At 40.1% G+C, this 17,379-nt stretch overlaps 2 protein-coding genes and 1 long non-coding RNA gene across 4 annotated transcripts, besides 1 other annotated feature; 1 reads left to right on the forward strand and 2 right to left on the reverse strand.

Annotated features, from left to right (window-relative positions):
* Window positions 1–5,562: 5,562 nt before the first annotated feature.
* Window positions 5,563–5,617: a mobile genetic element.
* A 2,023-nt stretch (window positions 5,618–7,640) lies between these two features.
* CG9928 (uncharacterized protein) lies at window positions 7,641–8,099 on the reverse strand. 2 transcript variants are annotated; one of them, NM_001298955.1, is made up of 1 exon: window positions 7,641–8,099. In NM_001298955.1, exon 1 carries the CDS (start codon window positions 8,059–8,061, stop codon window positions 7,741–7,743), a length of 321 nt encoding a protein of 106 aa, NP_001285884.1. In that variant the 5' UTR covers window positions 8,062–8,099; the 3' UTR covers window positions 7,641–7,740. The 2 variants fall into 2 exon arrangements, with proteins under 2 accessions (NP_001285884.1, NP_609602.2); NM_135758.4 differs by having other exon boundaries at window positions 7,690–8,099.
* A 310-nt stretch (window positions 8,100–8,409) lies between these two features.
* On the reverse strand, window positions 8,410–8,818 carry CG16978 (uncharacterized protein). Its single transcript, NM_144312.3, has one exon. The coding sequence runs from the start codon at window positions 8,791–8,793 to the stop codon at window positions 8,503–8,505; it is 291 nt and encodes a 96-aa protein (NP_652569.2). The 5' UTR covers window positions 8,794–8,818; the 3' UTR covers window positions 8,410–8,502.
* A 3,013-nt stretch (window positions 8,819–11,831) lies between these two features.
* On the forward strand, window positions 11,832–12,104 carry lncRNA:CR44199 (long non-coding RNA:CR44199). Its single transcript, NR_073769.1, has one exon. It is a non-coding gene; the product is annotated as a long non-coding RNA:CR44199 (long non-coding RNA).
* Window positions 12,105–17,379: the final 5,275 nt, after the last annotated feature.

Below are 17,379 nucleotides of genomic sequence, written 5' to 3' on the forward strand. Positions count from 1 at the left end.
AGTTGCATTAAAAAAGCCACTTTAACTGAGTTTGAGTTCAGGGTCGTTGAACAAACGAACGCATATTACTCACTCCAAAACCATGCTCACCTTTGACAAAAAAGAAAAAAACTGGAGACGCGTGAAATTCTCTTCGAAAATATTAGCCTGAGTCAGAGGAAAAAAAAATTTGCAGCCAACTCAGATCATCCGACATCGCCCACGGGACTTCTTAATTAAACAAAAACAGTTTGGGAAAGAATAAGTAAGGTATTGTGATTCAGTTTTTTGGGTGTAATTGAACCATAGCCTTAACTATATTATAAATATTTCAATAGTAAAGTAGTCTCTTGTCAAGTACGTAATACTTAAAAGATCGCTGAGTAAAATGTCCATTTCAATGCACCACTAACCCACTTTCATCATGAATGCGGCGCCTTCTTCTCCAGGGGGCAAAAAGTCTAACATTATCATCTCATATTTGCCCCGCCAGTTCTTATGCAACATTTGCAGATGCAATTCTTTTGATTTTGCTCTCGGTTCTCTGCTCTTTGCCGGCTGCAATTTTATTGCTAAATTAAGTAATTGGTACAAGAAGCCGCCATCTCTTCAATCCCCACCTCTCTCAAGCAATCTAAATGCACTGCTGTGTTTGCCGCGTATCTGCAGAAGTATCTGAGTATGTGTATCTATTATACCGGCACATCTGAGCATTGCAGAATGCGAAGTGTGCTCTGTGCTGTTCTCTTCCATTCGATTCTTTGGTATTTCACTTCTGCTTTCCATTGTGAATGTGATATGCAGATGCAGATTGCAATAGAGTCCACGAAAAGCGTGAAAGAGTGAGGCGAAGAAAACACATGATCAAAGCAGTGCAGCTGTATCTGCATCTGCATCTGTGAGGTAGATCTCTATATATATCTCTATATGATCATTCCAGCGAATTGCGATTTATTTTCATGCAAATCCCTACATTGCTGTCATTAGCCAAATTTCAGGCATTCTAATTGGATCACTCCATTTCGCCTTACTTCGATTCGCTTCAATTGAAAATGCTGTACATATGGGGATCTGTTTTAAATACTAATAATACATATTGTATAATGATTGAATTGTATATATCATATTTACATCAAAATAACTTTAATGGAAAGCCCTAGAAGTTCGAAGTTAAAATTCCATTTAAGCACTTCAATCTTTTCCAAATACGAGTAGCTGATATACCTGATAAACCGAATTAAGTTGACTTTGCCAAACTCAGCGTGTGAATCACACGCCTTTCGGCGCAGTTCTGCGGTGGGCGTGGTCCGGCGGTCAGCCCTCCTCTCACGTGCTGCTCGTCATCGGCCGGCCACAATCTGATCTCATTTTAATCACAGCTAATGAATGTCAACACTAATTGCCACTTGAGTGCCAACACTGAGTGGGGCCGGCAGGGCTGGGAGGGGTGTGTGGCCCCAAAGAGGTGGACCCCAAAAAGTGATCTCAAACAAAACAGAGTTAACAAGCAGCAAACAGAAAAAAGACTCAAACAAAAGGCAAACAAAACTGCGAAAGCCTAATTACTGGTTGTTATAACTATATGGGGCACAAACCTCTCCTTTTTCATTTGGTTGGGAGGGGGAAAAGAGTTGGAAAGGCGGAGGAGTGCGTCACTTAAACGACTTAATATTTACAAAAATTTACACAAATTAATTAACCAATTAGGTGAACGTAGAGCAGACAAGTTTGGTCATTAATCATGGAGTGTTTCTATGACCAACCACAAAGTCCCCTCAAGCTAATGAAGTGGTAAAAACTCAATTCAGAGACGCTTTAATGGGTTTATTCAAGAGTGATAGATGGATTAATCGATCTTTGGAATTGTCAAAGCCCTAAGCTGTATTTAACCCTATTAAGCGTTTGGTACTTAATGGGATCTTTGATATTATAAACATATTCTTTACCATTGGTTGTTTCGAATGACAGATTTGTGTATAGATAACAAATTAGTATAGGTAATATGAATAAATGGGTCTCCCTATTGGATTAAATAGAATTCTTTGGTAACAATACATTTTTAAGTTGTAGTCTCATATATGCTTAAAATTTTGTAACTTTTCCATTAATTGAGCCAATAATATCCTAATTTCATGATTGCACATGCAGGCAGATGTAATCAGGCTTATTCGCCGGCCACATGGCGTATGAGCGCACCGCCTTAGCCATTTATGGAGCCCCTGCAGCATCGATCTTGACTTGGCTCAAAAGCCGCCTCTTGGACAACGAATTCGATTCAACGACTGTTTGTTTGTTCGTTCGGTTGTTTGCTTGTTTGGATGCCTGCTTGGCGTGGCTCTCAGCTGCGATTCCGATTTCGAGTTCGTTCCGTGGCCATTTGGTGCCATGTCATGCTCCGCGCTGCAGTTAGCCAGCATTTGAGGATAGCCTGCGACCAAGTTGGGGTCGCAATTCTTTATTTGTATTCCGAGTAATTGTCGTCGCTGCTGTCGCGATGATGTCATCCGGCAGGTAGATATAGGTGCCAAAAGGTGACTTTTTGCAGCAGTCATCGTGGCGAGCTGCTTGTCGTTGATGGATTCGTTGCGGCGAATCTCGGATTGGATTGGATGGATTGGTTTGAATCCGATTGAATTGGTCAGAGTAGGTGCTCTTGTCTTGGCCGCTTGCTGCGCATTTTGACCAATTTTAGCCAAACTCAATTAGTCTTAACTGATGTTTCGTTTGTGCTTTTTATAGAACTCTGAGAAAACAAGGAGCGGGTGCTTATGGGTGCTTTCTGATATCATTGGGGTCAAGGACAGGGTTCAGCCAACAAATCCCAGAACACAGATCTCGAAATCGTGGCTGCTGCGCAATTCAAAGAAAGCCGTGCACATAAATTCAGTTGGCTAAATGTGCACATACATCTGAGTATACAGCATTCTGAGCTGGCTTCGATTCGCCGTCTTTAATTAGCACTGAAATTAAACTTTATTTTCGGCCTGAGCTTTTTTCCTTTCATTTGTCGCATTACCTGAGACTCCATTTAACCAACTCTCGAAATCCCAGTTCGTTTGAGTGTCCCGAAATTCCAGTTCCCAAGCGGCTTCCGCCGATCGACCGACTAATTCTTCTTTAAACAAACCGAGAAGAACCGAAAAATGAACAGCAGCAGCCAAAAAAAAAAAATATAAGTAAGTTCAGAAATCTTCATAAACACGCTAACAAAAAGTTCCTTTGCCAGCGACCTTGGGAATTTCAGTTCATCTGCTTTGCGTGCTTCATTTTATGGTCTCGCCCCCCATTTTATTTTATTTTATTTGTTAATTCGTAATGCCATTTTACGTCTGGCCATTTGGATGCCATAAAAAGTTTCGGTTCAGTTTCAAATTTCTTTGAATTTGTTCGCTTTGATTCGCGAGAGGAGTATGCATATGTAAAAAGAACGATGCCCCAAAAGAATCTTTAGAATGCAAGTAGCAGAAGCGATACCATTTGCTCTGTAGTATCTGCCAAAGTTGCACAACCCACACTCGCATTTTGAGTACTTGCCTTGCTCGCCGCCTGGTCTCTTTGACTTCATTTTCCTTTTGTATATTTACATTATTTTGGTTTTTGCCCCGAACCCGCATTCAGCATACGCTCTGTTGCCCTCACCACTCCGTCAATTGCATCTGCAAAACACATTCGCCATGGAAGGCAAAAGTAGAATACCAAAGAAGAGCACAGAGCGCGCTTCTCATTGTGTGCCGCCCCGCGATGCCCAGATGCAGATACGAGGCCGCCAGCGGTCTAATAGATACAGATACTCGGCCACAGATACCCAGATACTCGCACAAAGGCAAACATAGCTGAACATTTAGATTGCAGAATCCAAAGCGAATGCAGGGCAGCCGGATGGGATGCGGAGGCGGCTTCTTGTACCAATTACTTAATTTAGCAATAAAATTGCAGCCGGCAAAGAGCAGAGAACCGAGAGCCGAGAAAGCGAGAGCAAACTCAAAAGAATTGCATCTGCAAATGTTGCATAAGAAGTGGCGGGGCAAATATGAGATGATAATGAGGGGAATATGGAGGGGCGGTACAAGGCAGTTTGACTTTTTGCCCCCTGGAGAAGAAGGCGCCGCATTCATGATGGAAGTGGGTCAGTGGTGCATCGAATAGAGGGAACACACTATGGTTATGATTAAGAACTATTTGCTATGTGTTTCCAATTACGCGCAGAATCTATTTTAGTCTCTTTTCTGTCACACATATATACATATTGTATATATATATATATATATTAAATGGTTAAGAATAATTGAATAGTAATCCAATAAGTACTTATTATTACTTGTTCTTTACAAATAGTATTTATTGCAAGCATAACTCATCTTTTTCTATAAGTGCTTAAAATCATTAATTGCTATTGCATATTACGTTTGAATAACCCGGTAGTTTAATGATTATGATGAATGCATCATTAGTACCTTCTTCACCTGGCTTTTAAATGTAAGAACCCGATCTCTTCGCGCTGGGCAATAGATTCAGATAAAGTGCATTAGCTAACTACGAAGCTATACCTAGTTACCCGATCATTTTGCCTCCATTGTGCGAATACATGCAGTATGAATATGATTTAGTGCCACCGCCGACTTGGCTGAGTTATTAATTAGCGAGCTGAGTAAGTGAGGAGCAGTCCGCCTTTCCCCGAGGGCGTTCTCGGATGAGCTGGACTGGCTGCACTTGACTGATCTTCCGCCCCCCCGTCCCAGCCCCACATTCTCTGAGTCAGGCTAAGATTCACGATCGTTTCGGGGCCTTGTCAAAGGTGAGTAATAAGCGGTAGATCGTATATGGCTCGCTGGATGTTTCCACAGAAATTCGCCAAGTTTCGCGGCAAATGCTCACCTTGAACTTGGCCAGACAAGCGAGCAGAGAGATGTTAGTTAGCAATATGAATTTGAGTTTTCCTATCTATTGCCCCCTCAGTTTTGCAGTTGCATCGCGCGCTGCTCAGCGAAGCTGAAAATATTTAAATGCTAAGCTACGTTTTAGAATTTTTTTTACATTTTTTTGTGGCGGCTAAACACAAATATGAATGCGAAATTTGTTTGGCGTTGCGGCTCACCCACGAACTGGTCATGACAATGCCGATGACGATTTTGTTGGCCTGGCCAAAAAGCAGAACCACCACAAAGTAATTACGTCGAAGAGCGAGAGAGAGCTACGGCAGGTTATGCAAGTTCAAGGCTAAAAACTCTGCATTAATTATAATTATTTTTGCATTTGTTAAACGCGAAGGGGCAACAACGACAACAACAATCATCGAGCTGCCTGTGTTAATTGTCTGGGCGAATGCAAAAGAGGAAAAACAGGTAAATGCAGAATTTGTTTTGCTCGAATGTGGTAATTAATTGTGGCCAGCAATCGATGGCAGAATCCCCCAGCCACGGGGGTTAATGCCATTCAAAAGAATCGAACCCCCAAGATCAGTAAATTACTTTGTAACAGAGAGTATGATTAAAAGAAATAAAAACACATATTATTTAAAGACGTAGAAATGAAGTAAACAAGCCAAGGGGATTACCACAAAACTGACCAGTACCGGCGGGACCAGTCTGTCCGTATGAACGTCTTGATCTCAAGAACTATAAAAGCTAGAGAGTTGAGAGCTTCCTAATGTTGCCCACTCTAAAGCCACCCCAAACTGTCTATTGTTTTATTTGTATTTTGTATATTTTAATTGTTTCTCTCTTGTTGTATCAGCAATCGATAACAAGAGAAAGTGCTTCCAACACACGAACTGCAACTTTGTGCCGGGTGTTACAGACTTATTTTTTGTTATCAGCAAAGTATTTGGCACAGAGCCAGTATATCTCATATCATTTGCAGAGATTTGGGATACCCGATAAGCGAGTAAACAAAAGTCTGATAAGCAGCAGTCCAAATTCAATTTGCCCCCCATCGATAAGAAAACGAGGGGACACAAAACCGAAGGGTGACTTAAGCCAGCGATTGCTCTGCCATTATGGGTCTTAAGAGCTAGAACAGGCCATAAAGTAAGCTCTTGGAGGAGGGGATACCACCCATCCATTCAGCCATCCATCCATCCATTTAGTGAGACACAGACGCAGAGTGACATAATAAATAAATTTAATCAGTTGGCTGCGTAAAAGCTCTGCCACTGCTGCTGAATAGAGGGGAAGTGGAAACCCAATCCGAATCCGATTCCGTGGCAGGTTTAACATCTAGTGTCTTTAACTTTGGGATTTACTTTAAGATTGCCGCCGTCTGTGTCATCAGTTCATATTTCGAGTGCTTAGCGCTCATTTCTTTCAATTCCGCCCTTTTTATGACCTCCACCACTGGCATCTCCTCAACTGGCTGGCTTATCTCATTGGAAGCCCGATTCTCATTCCGTTCTTGTGTCTGTCGTTGGGCGTCGAGACAATGTGGCCTTGCCCACGTTGCGTATGCGTAATCAAGTTCTTAAATCCGACTCAAAGGGCAATTGTGTTGTGACACCCAACAAGTTTTCATAGCCGGCAGCTAACATACTTTTTAAATTATTTCACGTACATCATTACGTACTACAGTTTTAATGGCATTATTACCACATTCTATTTACCGCGCAACTCGTCGTGCGAGCTTTCCATGATTTTTCCCCTTTTGGAAATTTACATCCTTTCGGCTATTTGTGTGTTTATTTATGAAGATTAAAGCGCCAATTAAAACACTGATTATATGCGTTAAATGTGGCTGAGAAAACTCTGGGTCTTTAATAAAGTGCGTGGAAAATGGGGTGCGTTTAATACGGGAAACGTTTAAATATAATTGCAATTTTAAAAGAGAAACCTGCTGCTCGTCCTGCGGCAAAAACGCAGCACAATTGTGCGGTTTCCATTATTTACACCTCGAATTCGCTGCTGTAATTGTTATTTGAACGGGGTAAATAATTAGCAAAAGCAATCATTTAAATTTAAGTCAAAATTTAAACGTAAAATTGTTTAATTATACGAATTCAGTCATTGCTGTGTGCGAAGAGAATTTGCATAGTAATTGATTGCATTGTAATCGAAATAATTGATTGTTCCGCTCGATGTTTGTTTTTGATTGATTTGCCGAGATAGAAATTACGCTTTAATGGTGGTAATTAAATTTAGATCTGTTGTATGTTTACAAACAAATATTTTCTATTATTCCATTTTGTTCAAAGGGCAGAAGAAAAATTTAACTACTTTCGGAGGTAAGTTTGCTTAGGTCTTGCGCAACATTTTCTTCTGATTAGCACTGCTTAAAATGTATTCATGATGCGGAAATCGATTTAATTTCTCTCGATAGCCTTCATTTAGTTATAGTTATGTATAACTGGTTAACGCTATGCTGAAGACTGAAATTCGGCTATTAACACAGAACGTTGGTTTAACCATAAAATCGCATAAATATGCTAATTTCTTTTTGTTTTCGTTTTCATCGTAATGGTATTCTAAGCTCAAAATTGGTTTCTTTTTTTTCTACTTATTATTCACCTAATTAGCATAAGCTGTATGATTAAAGATATTTAGAGAGGGGTGCTATTTTAAATCGACAGTAAAAGTGAAAAATTCTCAATGATGAAACAGGCGGAACTGATTTCGAAATGGGTCAAGGCCCATTGGATTTGTTAGATAAGATCAGTTCATAAAATAATAAATACGTTTGTTAAGTAATAAAATCTAAAGCATTTTATAATGCTTATTTCTTAATCTTTTAAAAATTCTTTTATTTAAATTGAGTATTTTAACATCGTAACATTTATCCTATGTGTATAAACTGGAATCCGCGAGCGTCTTCCTTTGAGTCTCCTGCGGATCTATCGGTATCGAATCCAGAATTCCTCACCGCATCGTTGCCCCAATTATTTCTATCATTGCCACTGTTATCCAACGATTCCAGTAGCTTCAGAGTCCTATCGTCATCAGAACTGTGAACACTATCGCTCCAGTCCAAGTTGCCACCTGAAGATCGTGTTCTTCCTCCTTCGCCACCGAGGTTTATATTCTGAAATATACCCGATGCACCGATCGCGGTATAGATTAATCCAAACAGCACCAGCAGTCGGAGAATGGATTGCATTTTTCTTTCGATTAGCTCTGGCTACAGTTGACTGAATGTCAGTCGGCTCTTGAGCTGGGCTTTTATAGCCTTGCCCTGGGTTATCAGCAGTTCTAAGTGGTTGGTTTAAAGGTGATATGTATACTTTTAGACAGAGGTGAGTGCGGGAAATTCCAGCTTAACAGCAACACAGCTTACCACAAGCTTAATTGATATACTAAACGAGCTATTAAATTCAATCTATGACTAGTATTTAATGCGTACTTAAAATCGAAATTGCGGAGTAGGCAACATTCATTATCAAAAAATGAAGATCTCTTGATTCTCTCTTGATTGATTTCATTTTAAAATTTCTAAAAACTTTCTTTTATTTCCCTTAATAATTATTATTGAAGAACTAGATTATTTACAGACAATAGGATAGCATGACTTAGCATTACAGCACTACTAAATAATTCCATATTAAGTAGCCGGTTCGGTGGTAATATCCATAAAATCCAAAGTCGTCTCATCGTCATCAAGACTTGGATAGTCAGTTGAGTTCTCATGAGCTGCATCGTTCTCCTGCCAGCGTCTGATCAGCTCGTCCATTGCATTCATGAACTCTTCGGCACTGTTGTATCCACTGCCAGATTCCTCCAAAGCATCATTGGTACCTTCCGGATCTTCAATAAGGTCGTGCGGATGGCCGGCAATTAGAGCAGCACAAATGATTCCGAATAGGAGAAGCAATGATATGATGCGGCTCATCATGCTGATCAATGCACCGCCGGCAACTGCATAGCCAGATGCAATTTCTTTCGTTTTTATATGGATCGTGTCGGTCAGTAATAAGTTCAATGGAATTCTGGAAAATCCAGTCTGGGCTAAGCCCAAGTGGCAAGCTGCTTCGATTTCCTCATTCATATTTATGCGTTGGGCGGTACTAGAGTCCCCTCTGAATCATCGCAGACCCAGCAAGAGCAAGCATTGCGCATACGACACGTTGCCACTTGCGGATCAACAGTCATGCAAATAAGTCTATGATTAATTCCAAATAATTGCTATGTCTGTTGAGAAAATTCTCGGCCATGCCAATCATCTGTCAGTTACTAGAGTTGTGTTAGTTAGCTGGGTAGTCAGAAAATGTACTCTAAATAAGGGATTATAAACTTAGCAAAGCGACTGTATTTCATCTTTCCTTGTAGGCCGATGTGAGTGCTGCCGGCAACCCTTAAATGACTTGGCTGCCAGCATCGAGCACTTTACTCCGCTTCGTTGCCTCAATCCTTCGTTGGCTCCTCCGGCACTTTATTCAATTTTCCAAAGCGCGCGCACTCAGCTGCCAGTACAACCTCACTTTGCCACCCCAAAAGACGGGAGCCCATCCACGAAAACCTGTGGTAAAAACATGCAATCTACTCACGAGGCTAATGCCCTTTTATGGCATTGGAGTGTGCCGCATCAGCAAAACGGTGCTGAATCGTTGCTGCTGTAGCTGCAGCATTCAACCATCTAACCACCATGCGAACAACACCATTAGATGGGCCACCAGACTCGATTCACGGGGGCTGCAGCTCATTATCCTCCGGGGAAGCAGACGCCCGCCCATTCACCGAATTGCTGGTGGACTTGTCTGCAAATATGTCGCTCATTTGCATCGCCATCATTGGAGTCTAAGACTGCGCCATTGAAATCAAAGTAAGCTGTTACACGGATCGTTTTTAGTCATTTCTAAAACGTTTCAGAAAATTCTTTATATAATATAAAAACTCTGCTGGCAACTGAAATAATAACCACAAATATGTTTTTAATTATTTTAATATCCTCAACTTCAATTCTATAATTAATGTATATTTTAAAAAATTTCAAACTTTTTCTGATGCTTTTGTATATTATGTCGACTTGCTAGCAAATGTCAGTCATTTAAAAATCGCCGCATACCAGCGGCGCAACAAATCAAAGTTGGTTTTGAGTTTTGTTTAGTGGTTTTTAAGCCGACATGAATACCCACTTCTAGGTGTATAGAACCTTAGCAAGTGCCATTAAAAAGATACAACTGAAATAGCCCAGGCACTCCGGCATAAAAGTACGACAGTCAGTCAAATTAACATTTCAGTCACACAATGACCTTCACCTAGAAGCCATCAAAGCGTACCCAAACGACGGCCCAGCCCTAGCCCCAAATCCCCTGGCTTCACCGGAGTCCAAAGCCAAAACCAACTTCAACGCAACGCGACCAAATAACATAAAAACCAAAGTCAATCAAAAAAAAGAGGAGGAAAATAAATATTTTTCAGCCAATGTCTAAATACCCTTTTCGAAGCTTCAATGATCAATATCATTGATAATACTGAAGTTGTAAAAATAACTCGATTTTAATTATGACCAAAAATGACATCTAATCGTTTAAATTTTCTTCATATATACCTTAAGCTTGTGGGTATATTTTTCAGTGTTACAAACCTCTTTCAAAAATCGAAGAACCCCCTGGAAAGGTAACCACAAATATATGAAAAACGAGACAAAGTCAAAGCTGGCTTTTGCTCAGTCGGTCGCGTAATTTTGTTTTCGTAGCCACTTGATTAGCACGCTCTGAGCCATGTTTAAACGTGGGCTGTTTAGCCAAACGGCAGCCGATACGCCCGACCTGGTCAAAAGCGTACCGTCCAATAGCAGCGATGGCAACAAAAAGAGCTCCAATATCGGCGAACAGAATTCAGCTAAAGACCGCACTAAAGACTTTGACGCAAAAAACGTGCGAGTACGTGCCGCTGATTAGTAAAACAAACAAATTAAATTGGTCTCTACTTTATGCCCGATTTTCTTCTATTTTTCGTCTTACGACTTTTGGCTAAGAGCTATACCAAAGAGCTGTTTTGGCTCAAAGAGATTTATAAACTTTTCAAAGAGAAGCCAAGAGAAGTCAATTAAAACAGATGTTATAGTTTTAAACAATATATTCTCTTAAATAAAAGTATCAACCATCATATAATTTATCTATAATTGCTGGTCTTTAAAAGCCAGGTTAATGTAAAAAATTCCCATTTCCAATGCATCAAGTGGTTCTTGTTCGTGATATTTATAATTCATATTTAAAAGATTAGCTCTTTTGACCATCAAGGTCCACCACAAATCGATTTGATCTTTGCGACTACTGGTCTTGGCTTATTTGCAGGCATGGCACCTGCTACTGGCCAACAGATCTATGAGTTAAAATGAATATTTATATAAGAATGGATTGCATTGTCATGAGTAGGCAAACGTCTCGCATTCTTGGCTTTATTACTTGGCCCGTGGAGAAGGAGAGTCAGGTTTGTTAATCCATGCCGAATCAATATGCAGGTCGCGGCTTTGACTCAATTCTTATTTTGCCCGATACGTCATTATAAACCGCAGTTGTTTTCGGTTGGCGAGGGGGTTTACTTGGGCTAAGCCCATTACTGGACACCAGTTGGATAACTGCTGTCGATGCTGCTGGTCTTACACCGTAAAAAGTTAGATGGCCCAATTAAAACAAGCAAATGTTGCTAAGGAAATAGTCTAACAAAAATGTTAGAAAGTAAGGATTTTTAAAATATGAGTTTATTAAATATAAATTTATTTTATAAAATACATCTATAAGATATAAGATTTATTATATATATACTTAAGCAAGTTACCCATAATGATCCTCTAATGTTTTTCTACCCATATCAATTGCAGTATTTACCCCATAGCACTACCCTTTTTTATTTTCAGTGTACTGCTCCCACTGTTGCATTGTTCTCGGTGGCGTTCTTAACGAGCGCAGCATGCAAAACAAGGCGCAAGACGCCATTTGGCTAACAGAAACACACAGAGGGAATCGCAGAATCGTTTTTATGGCCGCTGCGCCCCCTGAATGATAATGATAATCGAGTCCCAACTGGGTGAATCTCTGGCTTCGCCCTGTCCACCGGACAGTGCAGTCCAGCCAAGTCGATTCTGGTTGCCTCTGTGAATTTTTCTGCCTGATTGTGCGCACGCGCTCATAATCAAAGAGCCTTCTCCTCCCAAACCCGCCAACTTGGCCAACTCGCTGCTGGGCTGGCCTTTTATGATGGATGGAGCGTTGGCGAGCGATTCGCCTTGACGTTGATGCGCCATCAAGGAAAATTATTGCGTGCGCGCAATTAAAACTAAAATAAAGTTGCAAAAATATGAATCCAAATTTGCATATACCAAAAAAAAAGTGCATCTACATCTGGACAATGCAACCACATCAAGCGGATGAGTCAGTGGCGGTTTGAGCGACTTCCGATTGTATTGCTTAAATGTTCGAAAAAAGTATTTAAATTCTTTTTGAACTTCAAGTATGATTTTGTTTAGATATTGGTTTTGGTATTGTCACGTTTTTAAGAAAGATATATCTCATACAATAATTTAATATATATATATTTTATATAATATATATTTTATATATGGTATATAAGTATTCTATTTCAATGTGTTAACAATCAGAAAAATCCATTAAAATTGCACATTTACCATTTAAACCCATTTTGACTTCTTTCGCATGAAAAATACTCCCTTCATTTAACAATTTACATTGATAGCTTTAATCTCATCACGTTTCAGTTGAATGAAAGGCTTTAAATATTTCGTATTGTTGTGCAATGGACTTTTCTGCTGAATCTTTTAAACATTGCTGATTCAATTTGGCGTGTCTGTTCGAACATTTTATAAAATAGTTCGGCAATGGAGCGCACAGCTTTGGTTTTTGGTTTCAAAACTTATAAAGGTTTTGCGTATATTTATTGTATTTTTAACGTGACGCATGGGGAAAATGTATCCCTTCCTGTGGAGCGGAAGCCCTTTTCGTTCGGTGACAAAAAAAAGTGGCGACATGGGGCAGCCCAAAATCATCGGACTCCGGCGCTTAACAGCGACATTGTTGATATATCTGGACACTTGGATCGCTATGTTTCTGCCACGATATGTTGCCAGTACCATACATATAGCACCAGCACGATACATATATATATCAAACGAACCCTGTTTGAGTGTAAATTTGTGTTTATTTGCCGGTTTCGCTTTTGAATTTATGGTTGGGAGTAAAGTGGCGATGTTGGAGAACTGCCAAACAAGCCTGAAAAGTTGACAGCGATGCTTTTTGTCTATAAGACATATATATGGGGAAATTTTTGAACCTGGCTTTTAACTAACTCATATCCAGTCTCTTTGTGCATCTTTTTTTGTTCAACTATAAGGATTATAGCTGACTAACTAAAGCTAAACATTATTCTCCTATAACTATGTCCCATCTTGCCATTTTGTTTTGAACTTCCAAAAACACTACTTTAATATGTATTTCGCTTGAATTTTAGGTTCAAGAAATATTATCTGCATCTTTTCTACTACTTTCAATTATTTACGTTTAAATTGAATTAAGTGCCAAAATTCGCCTCCCCAGCAATTGTTGTCTTTTGCGTCACAAGATCTCCGGGAAAATGTACATGCCAATATACATATATATACATATTTATATACATATCTTGCCGGCAATCAAATTATAGAGCAATTCGAGACAAGTCAAGACCACTTTTGGCTGTCAATATTTCATATTATTATCGATTTTGTAACCAAGTACACACCGAAAGCGGTACAAAATCATAATACATTCTGGCCTGGGCCACTAAAGATAGATATCTGGCAAAACATATTGGCGCAGTAACAATATTTTGCTTTCCAGGCCAAGCTTCAAATGACCGAATGCCCAAATGACTGACTGGGTAACTGACTGAATGACTGACTGACTCTGGATGACTGACTGGCATCAAAAACTAAGGGGAATACATTGAGCCTGTTTATCAGCAGCCTTAGTTTCAGCATCAACAACGACCAAAAGCCGGAGGCGAAGCACGCGTTCTCCAAATATTTATGAGCCGCAAAAACAGAAGGAGGACGACCGAATCGGGGTGTGGATTGTGGGGGGGGGAGTGGCCAGGGGGACTTTTGGCCAAGTGATTTACCGACTGAGCTTCAAGTAGCCGCAGCAGCTGTCAATCAGCCTGCAATCAGCCTCCACTTTAAGCCTATAAAAACGTCTGCAGTTAGCGGTAAAGCAAAGCCAAGACCCACCAAAAAAAAAATAAATATATACAAAAAATATATGTATAAATATATTTAAGCCAAAAAGTAAAAGTGGCTTACGGTAAAACCATATTCGACAACAAGAATTTCATACATTTCATATTGCGCCGCACCCAAGATGAAATCCATGAAATGGAGACGCGTCCCAAGTGTGCAAAGACAATTAGTGACCTCAAAAACGTTTTGCAGTTAAAGATTTTTACCCTGCAGTTGATCTTTTATGAACGATATGGCAGTGGGCCCTCACAATATTGTCGGCTGCATTTAGTTAATGAGATCTTAAACATTGACGGGCCGGATTTTCACTTCTCTTATGGCCAAGAAAACGTGATCGCAGGCCCAAAGTGCTAAATGGCCCTCAAGAAATTTTTATATGAAATATTTAAGAAAAGCTATATTATATTATATTTTTCATATGCTTTATACATTTTTATACCATATTTGTAGATACATTTCTACATATATTGATATTTTCAATTGCAGGCAAAGAGTTCTTGTAAACCAAGTACATTTTCGAATACCATATAATTTTAAAAATTGTAATAGTTTATATCTGTTACGTATTTTGTGAAATTAAACTTTAGGATATTACTCACATATTTGGCAGGGTGTGGTTGGGCACTTGGTTCCCCGAAGAATGGTCATCCAATTTGGGTATCGGTCACGCGGGCAATTTCTACCTGGCCAAAAAATATTTATTTGTATTTGTATATGGCTGTTTCTTTTTTGCAGACCTTCAGTGCGGCCAAGCGCAAATAAAATCCCCAAGCAAATTAATGTTGTATCTGTTATTTTATTTATTTTTTACTTTTTATTGGCCAGCACGAAACGAAACTGTCAATTGATGTCTTCGGCGCCGGACGAAGCGGCTTTTGGTATTTCCTTGGAATTATCTTAATGTGAAATCTTGAACTATGTTTGGGGCATGGTCACAAATAGGGCTGGCCAGCGAAAATACCTAAGACCATTTTTAATGGATTTCGGTCTTGACACGACAGGGCCGCAACGTCTTAAGGCGCAATTAATTGCAAAGTTTTGTAACGTCCATATAGTGTCACAGAAACTTGGCCTACAGCGAAAGTAGGCCTAAAAAAAAATCAAACTAATAAGCTGCGCTCCAATCTTCAGTCATATGCATATCTAACGCAAAACCTAAAGCAATTGGGGATTCTTATCTTCATTGGCGTTGCCTTTAAGCCAGATTATGCTCACTTTAGTGAGCCACAGAACCCTTTTCGCATCCCGGCGATTACACATAATTTTCATGTTAATGGCGGCTGGCAAATGCCAAGGTAGGGAGGGTATGGGGAGGGGAAAACCCTCCAGAACAAACAGAAAAGGAGTAATAAAATGGTAAGAATATGGGAACATATGTGAACTGGCATGTGTGCAGCTAAGCGGAAATCTAACCGACATTCCAAACCGAAAACACACAACCTGAAAGGGAACGTAAAGGAAGGTGTTTTCATTCGATTGCGAAGCTTTAAGACTTTTAAATACTCTATTAAACTCTACAAGTTTCATAAATTTAATAATAGATTTCAAAATCGATAGATTGCATAGTAACTTTAGGCAAAATAGTTTTTCCTCCTTTTTTCTGTACCATAAAATCATGTCTTAAAACAGATTAATATAATTGCAGCTTATTATATACACTTTAATTTTAGGATTAAGAGCAGCCATAAGATCCTGAGCAATCAGCACAAATCCGACGATTCGTGACCTAATTTCGAATTGAAATAACTTCCAACTATATAGCTTTTATATATCCGCCTTTTATTAGTTTACACCCGGCCATAAGGAAGTAATACGCCAGATTACGTCACTCAGCACGACTCCTTTGGCAGGACAACAAAGTTGGGGGCTTTAAAACCACGGGGAGATTATATGACCAGACGAAACGAGACCCGGACTAAGCTGCACGACAAAACCCATAATATCCTGCAGTGGGCCATAAAAAAACGAGAAGGGCAGAGCAAATAAAATGGTCCACAGTCTTGCGATTCAGGTGTGTAAGAGCAGCCTATGGACCAAAATCCACAGACTGACATTGGGTTTCTTTCTTTTTTTTTTTTTGTTTTGCCCCAGTCCTGTGGTTGTTTGTCTGCTTTTTTCTGTTGTTTTTTTTTTCTGTTTTCAAGAACGCTCGGAAACGGATGCGGATACGGATGCGGATGTCTGCCATAAACGAGCTCATTAGTAGGCACAATGTGCCGTGGCTAATGTGCTCCAATAGATACTCCGGCGGCATTCCTCAAGCGATTCGGTTTAAAGTTGAGCTCTTATTTTGGCCACAGGAATATCGCGCTGGCACCGAGCGCCATTAAAGCCAACTTTTACAACAGTTTTAAAGTCGTAAACACCCAATGAAATTTTAATGACCGCTGGCAGGTTGTGGCCACGCCCCCATTCACTTACACACTGAAGCGAGACGTGGAGCAGTAAAATAAAAAAAAGAGAAAAAAATCCTGAATCTGGTCCAGCGATTCTCGTATCCTGTTTAAAGTTGAAATATCCAGGGCCTATTGATTTTTTTTGTGCAGTCGCCGGCGCTTGTTTCGTTTGATTTTGGACAGTTTAATGCTCCATTGAATGTTCCCGGAGTGGAGAGATGGTGGTGGTGTAGGTGTAGGTTTTGGTGGAGGAGCCCCCATGGGATGTCCATGTTTATGCCTGGCTGCTCCACAAACCAGGAGTTCCTGCCACGCCATCTTACCCTTTCCCTGTATCTCCTGCCGGAGATACGGAGAATGCACAGGAACATCCTTCGCCCTTTCGTACACTCGATTGGCAACTTTGTTTGGCCAAATTGTCTCTTCTCCCGCCTGCACTTTTCACCCACTTTTCCGGCCTTTCCCCCCGCAGCAGCTTGAAATGTCAATTTCGCTTATTAGGGTAAAAGTTCACTGCGCCCTAAGCGAATTCGAATCCTAGAGATGGGCTATCTAGAAATTGCGAAATGAGCACTAGAAATAATACTAGTAAGAATTAAGAATACTTAAGAATAAGACTTAAGAATTTCAGTAGAAATACACTTAATTATATATAACTTTAAATTTGGTCACTGCTTTTCTCACGAAGCCATCGCAAACCAAAGAGGAATATCTAAGTACGTGGAGGGCAGTGGGCGGAAAAGCCGTTGCCAGGTTGACTAACAAAAGTGGAAAACATTCCGCCACTTGACGGAGGTGTTTTCGAAAGTTGTTCAAGTGTGTGGCATATTCCGCTGAAGAAGCCAAAGGACCT

The sequence above is a fragment of the Drosophila melanogaster genome, chromosome 2L, assembly GCF_000001215.4.
Source record: "Drosophila melanogaster chromosome 2L".
Lineage (NCBI taxonomy): Eukaryota > Metazoa > Arthropoda > Insecta > Diptera > Drosophilidae > Drosophila > Drosophila melanogaster.

Excerpts from the sequence above, each read along its gene's own strand:
- CG9928 (NM_001298955.1), bottom strand. The coding sequence starts at position 8,061 with ATGCAATCCATTCTCCGACTGCTGGTGCTGTTTGGATTAATCTATACC.
- CG16978 (NM_144312.3), bottom strand. The coding sequence starts at position 8,793 with ATGATGAGCCGCATCATATCATTGCTTCTCCTATTCGGAATCATTTGT.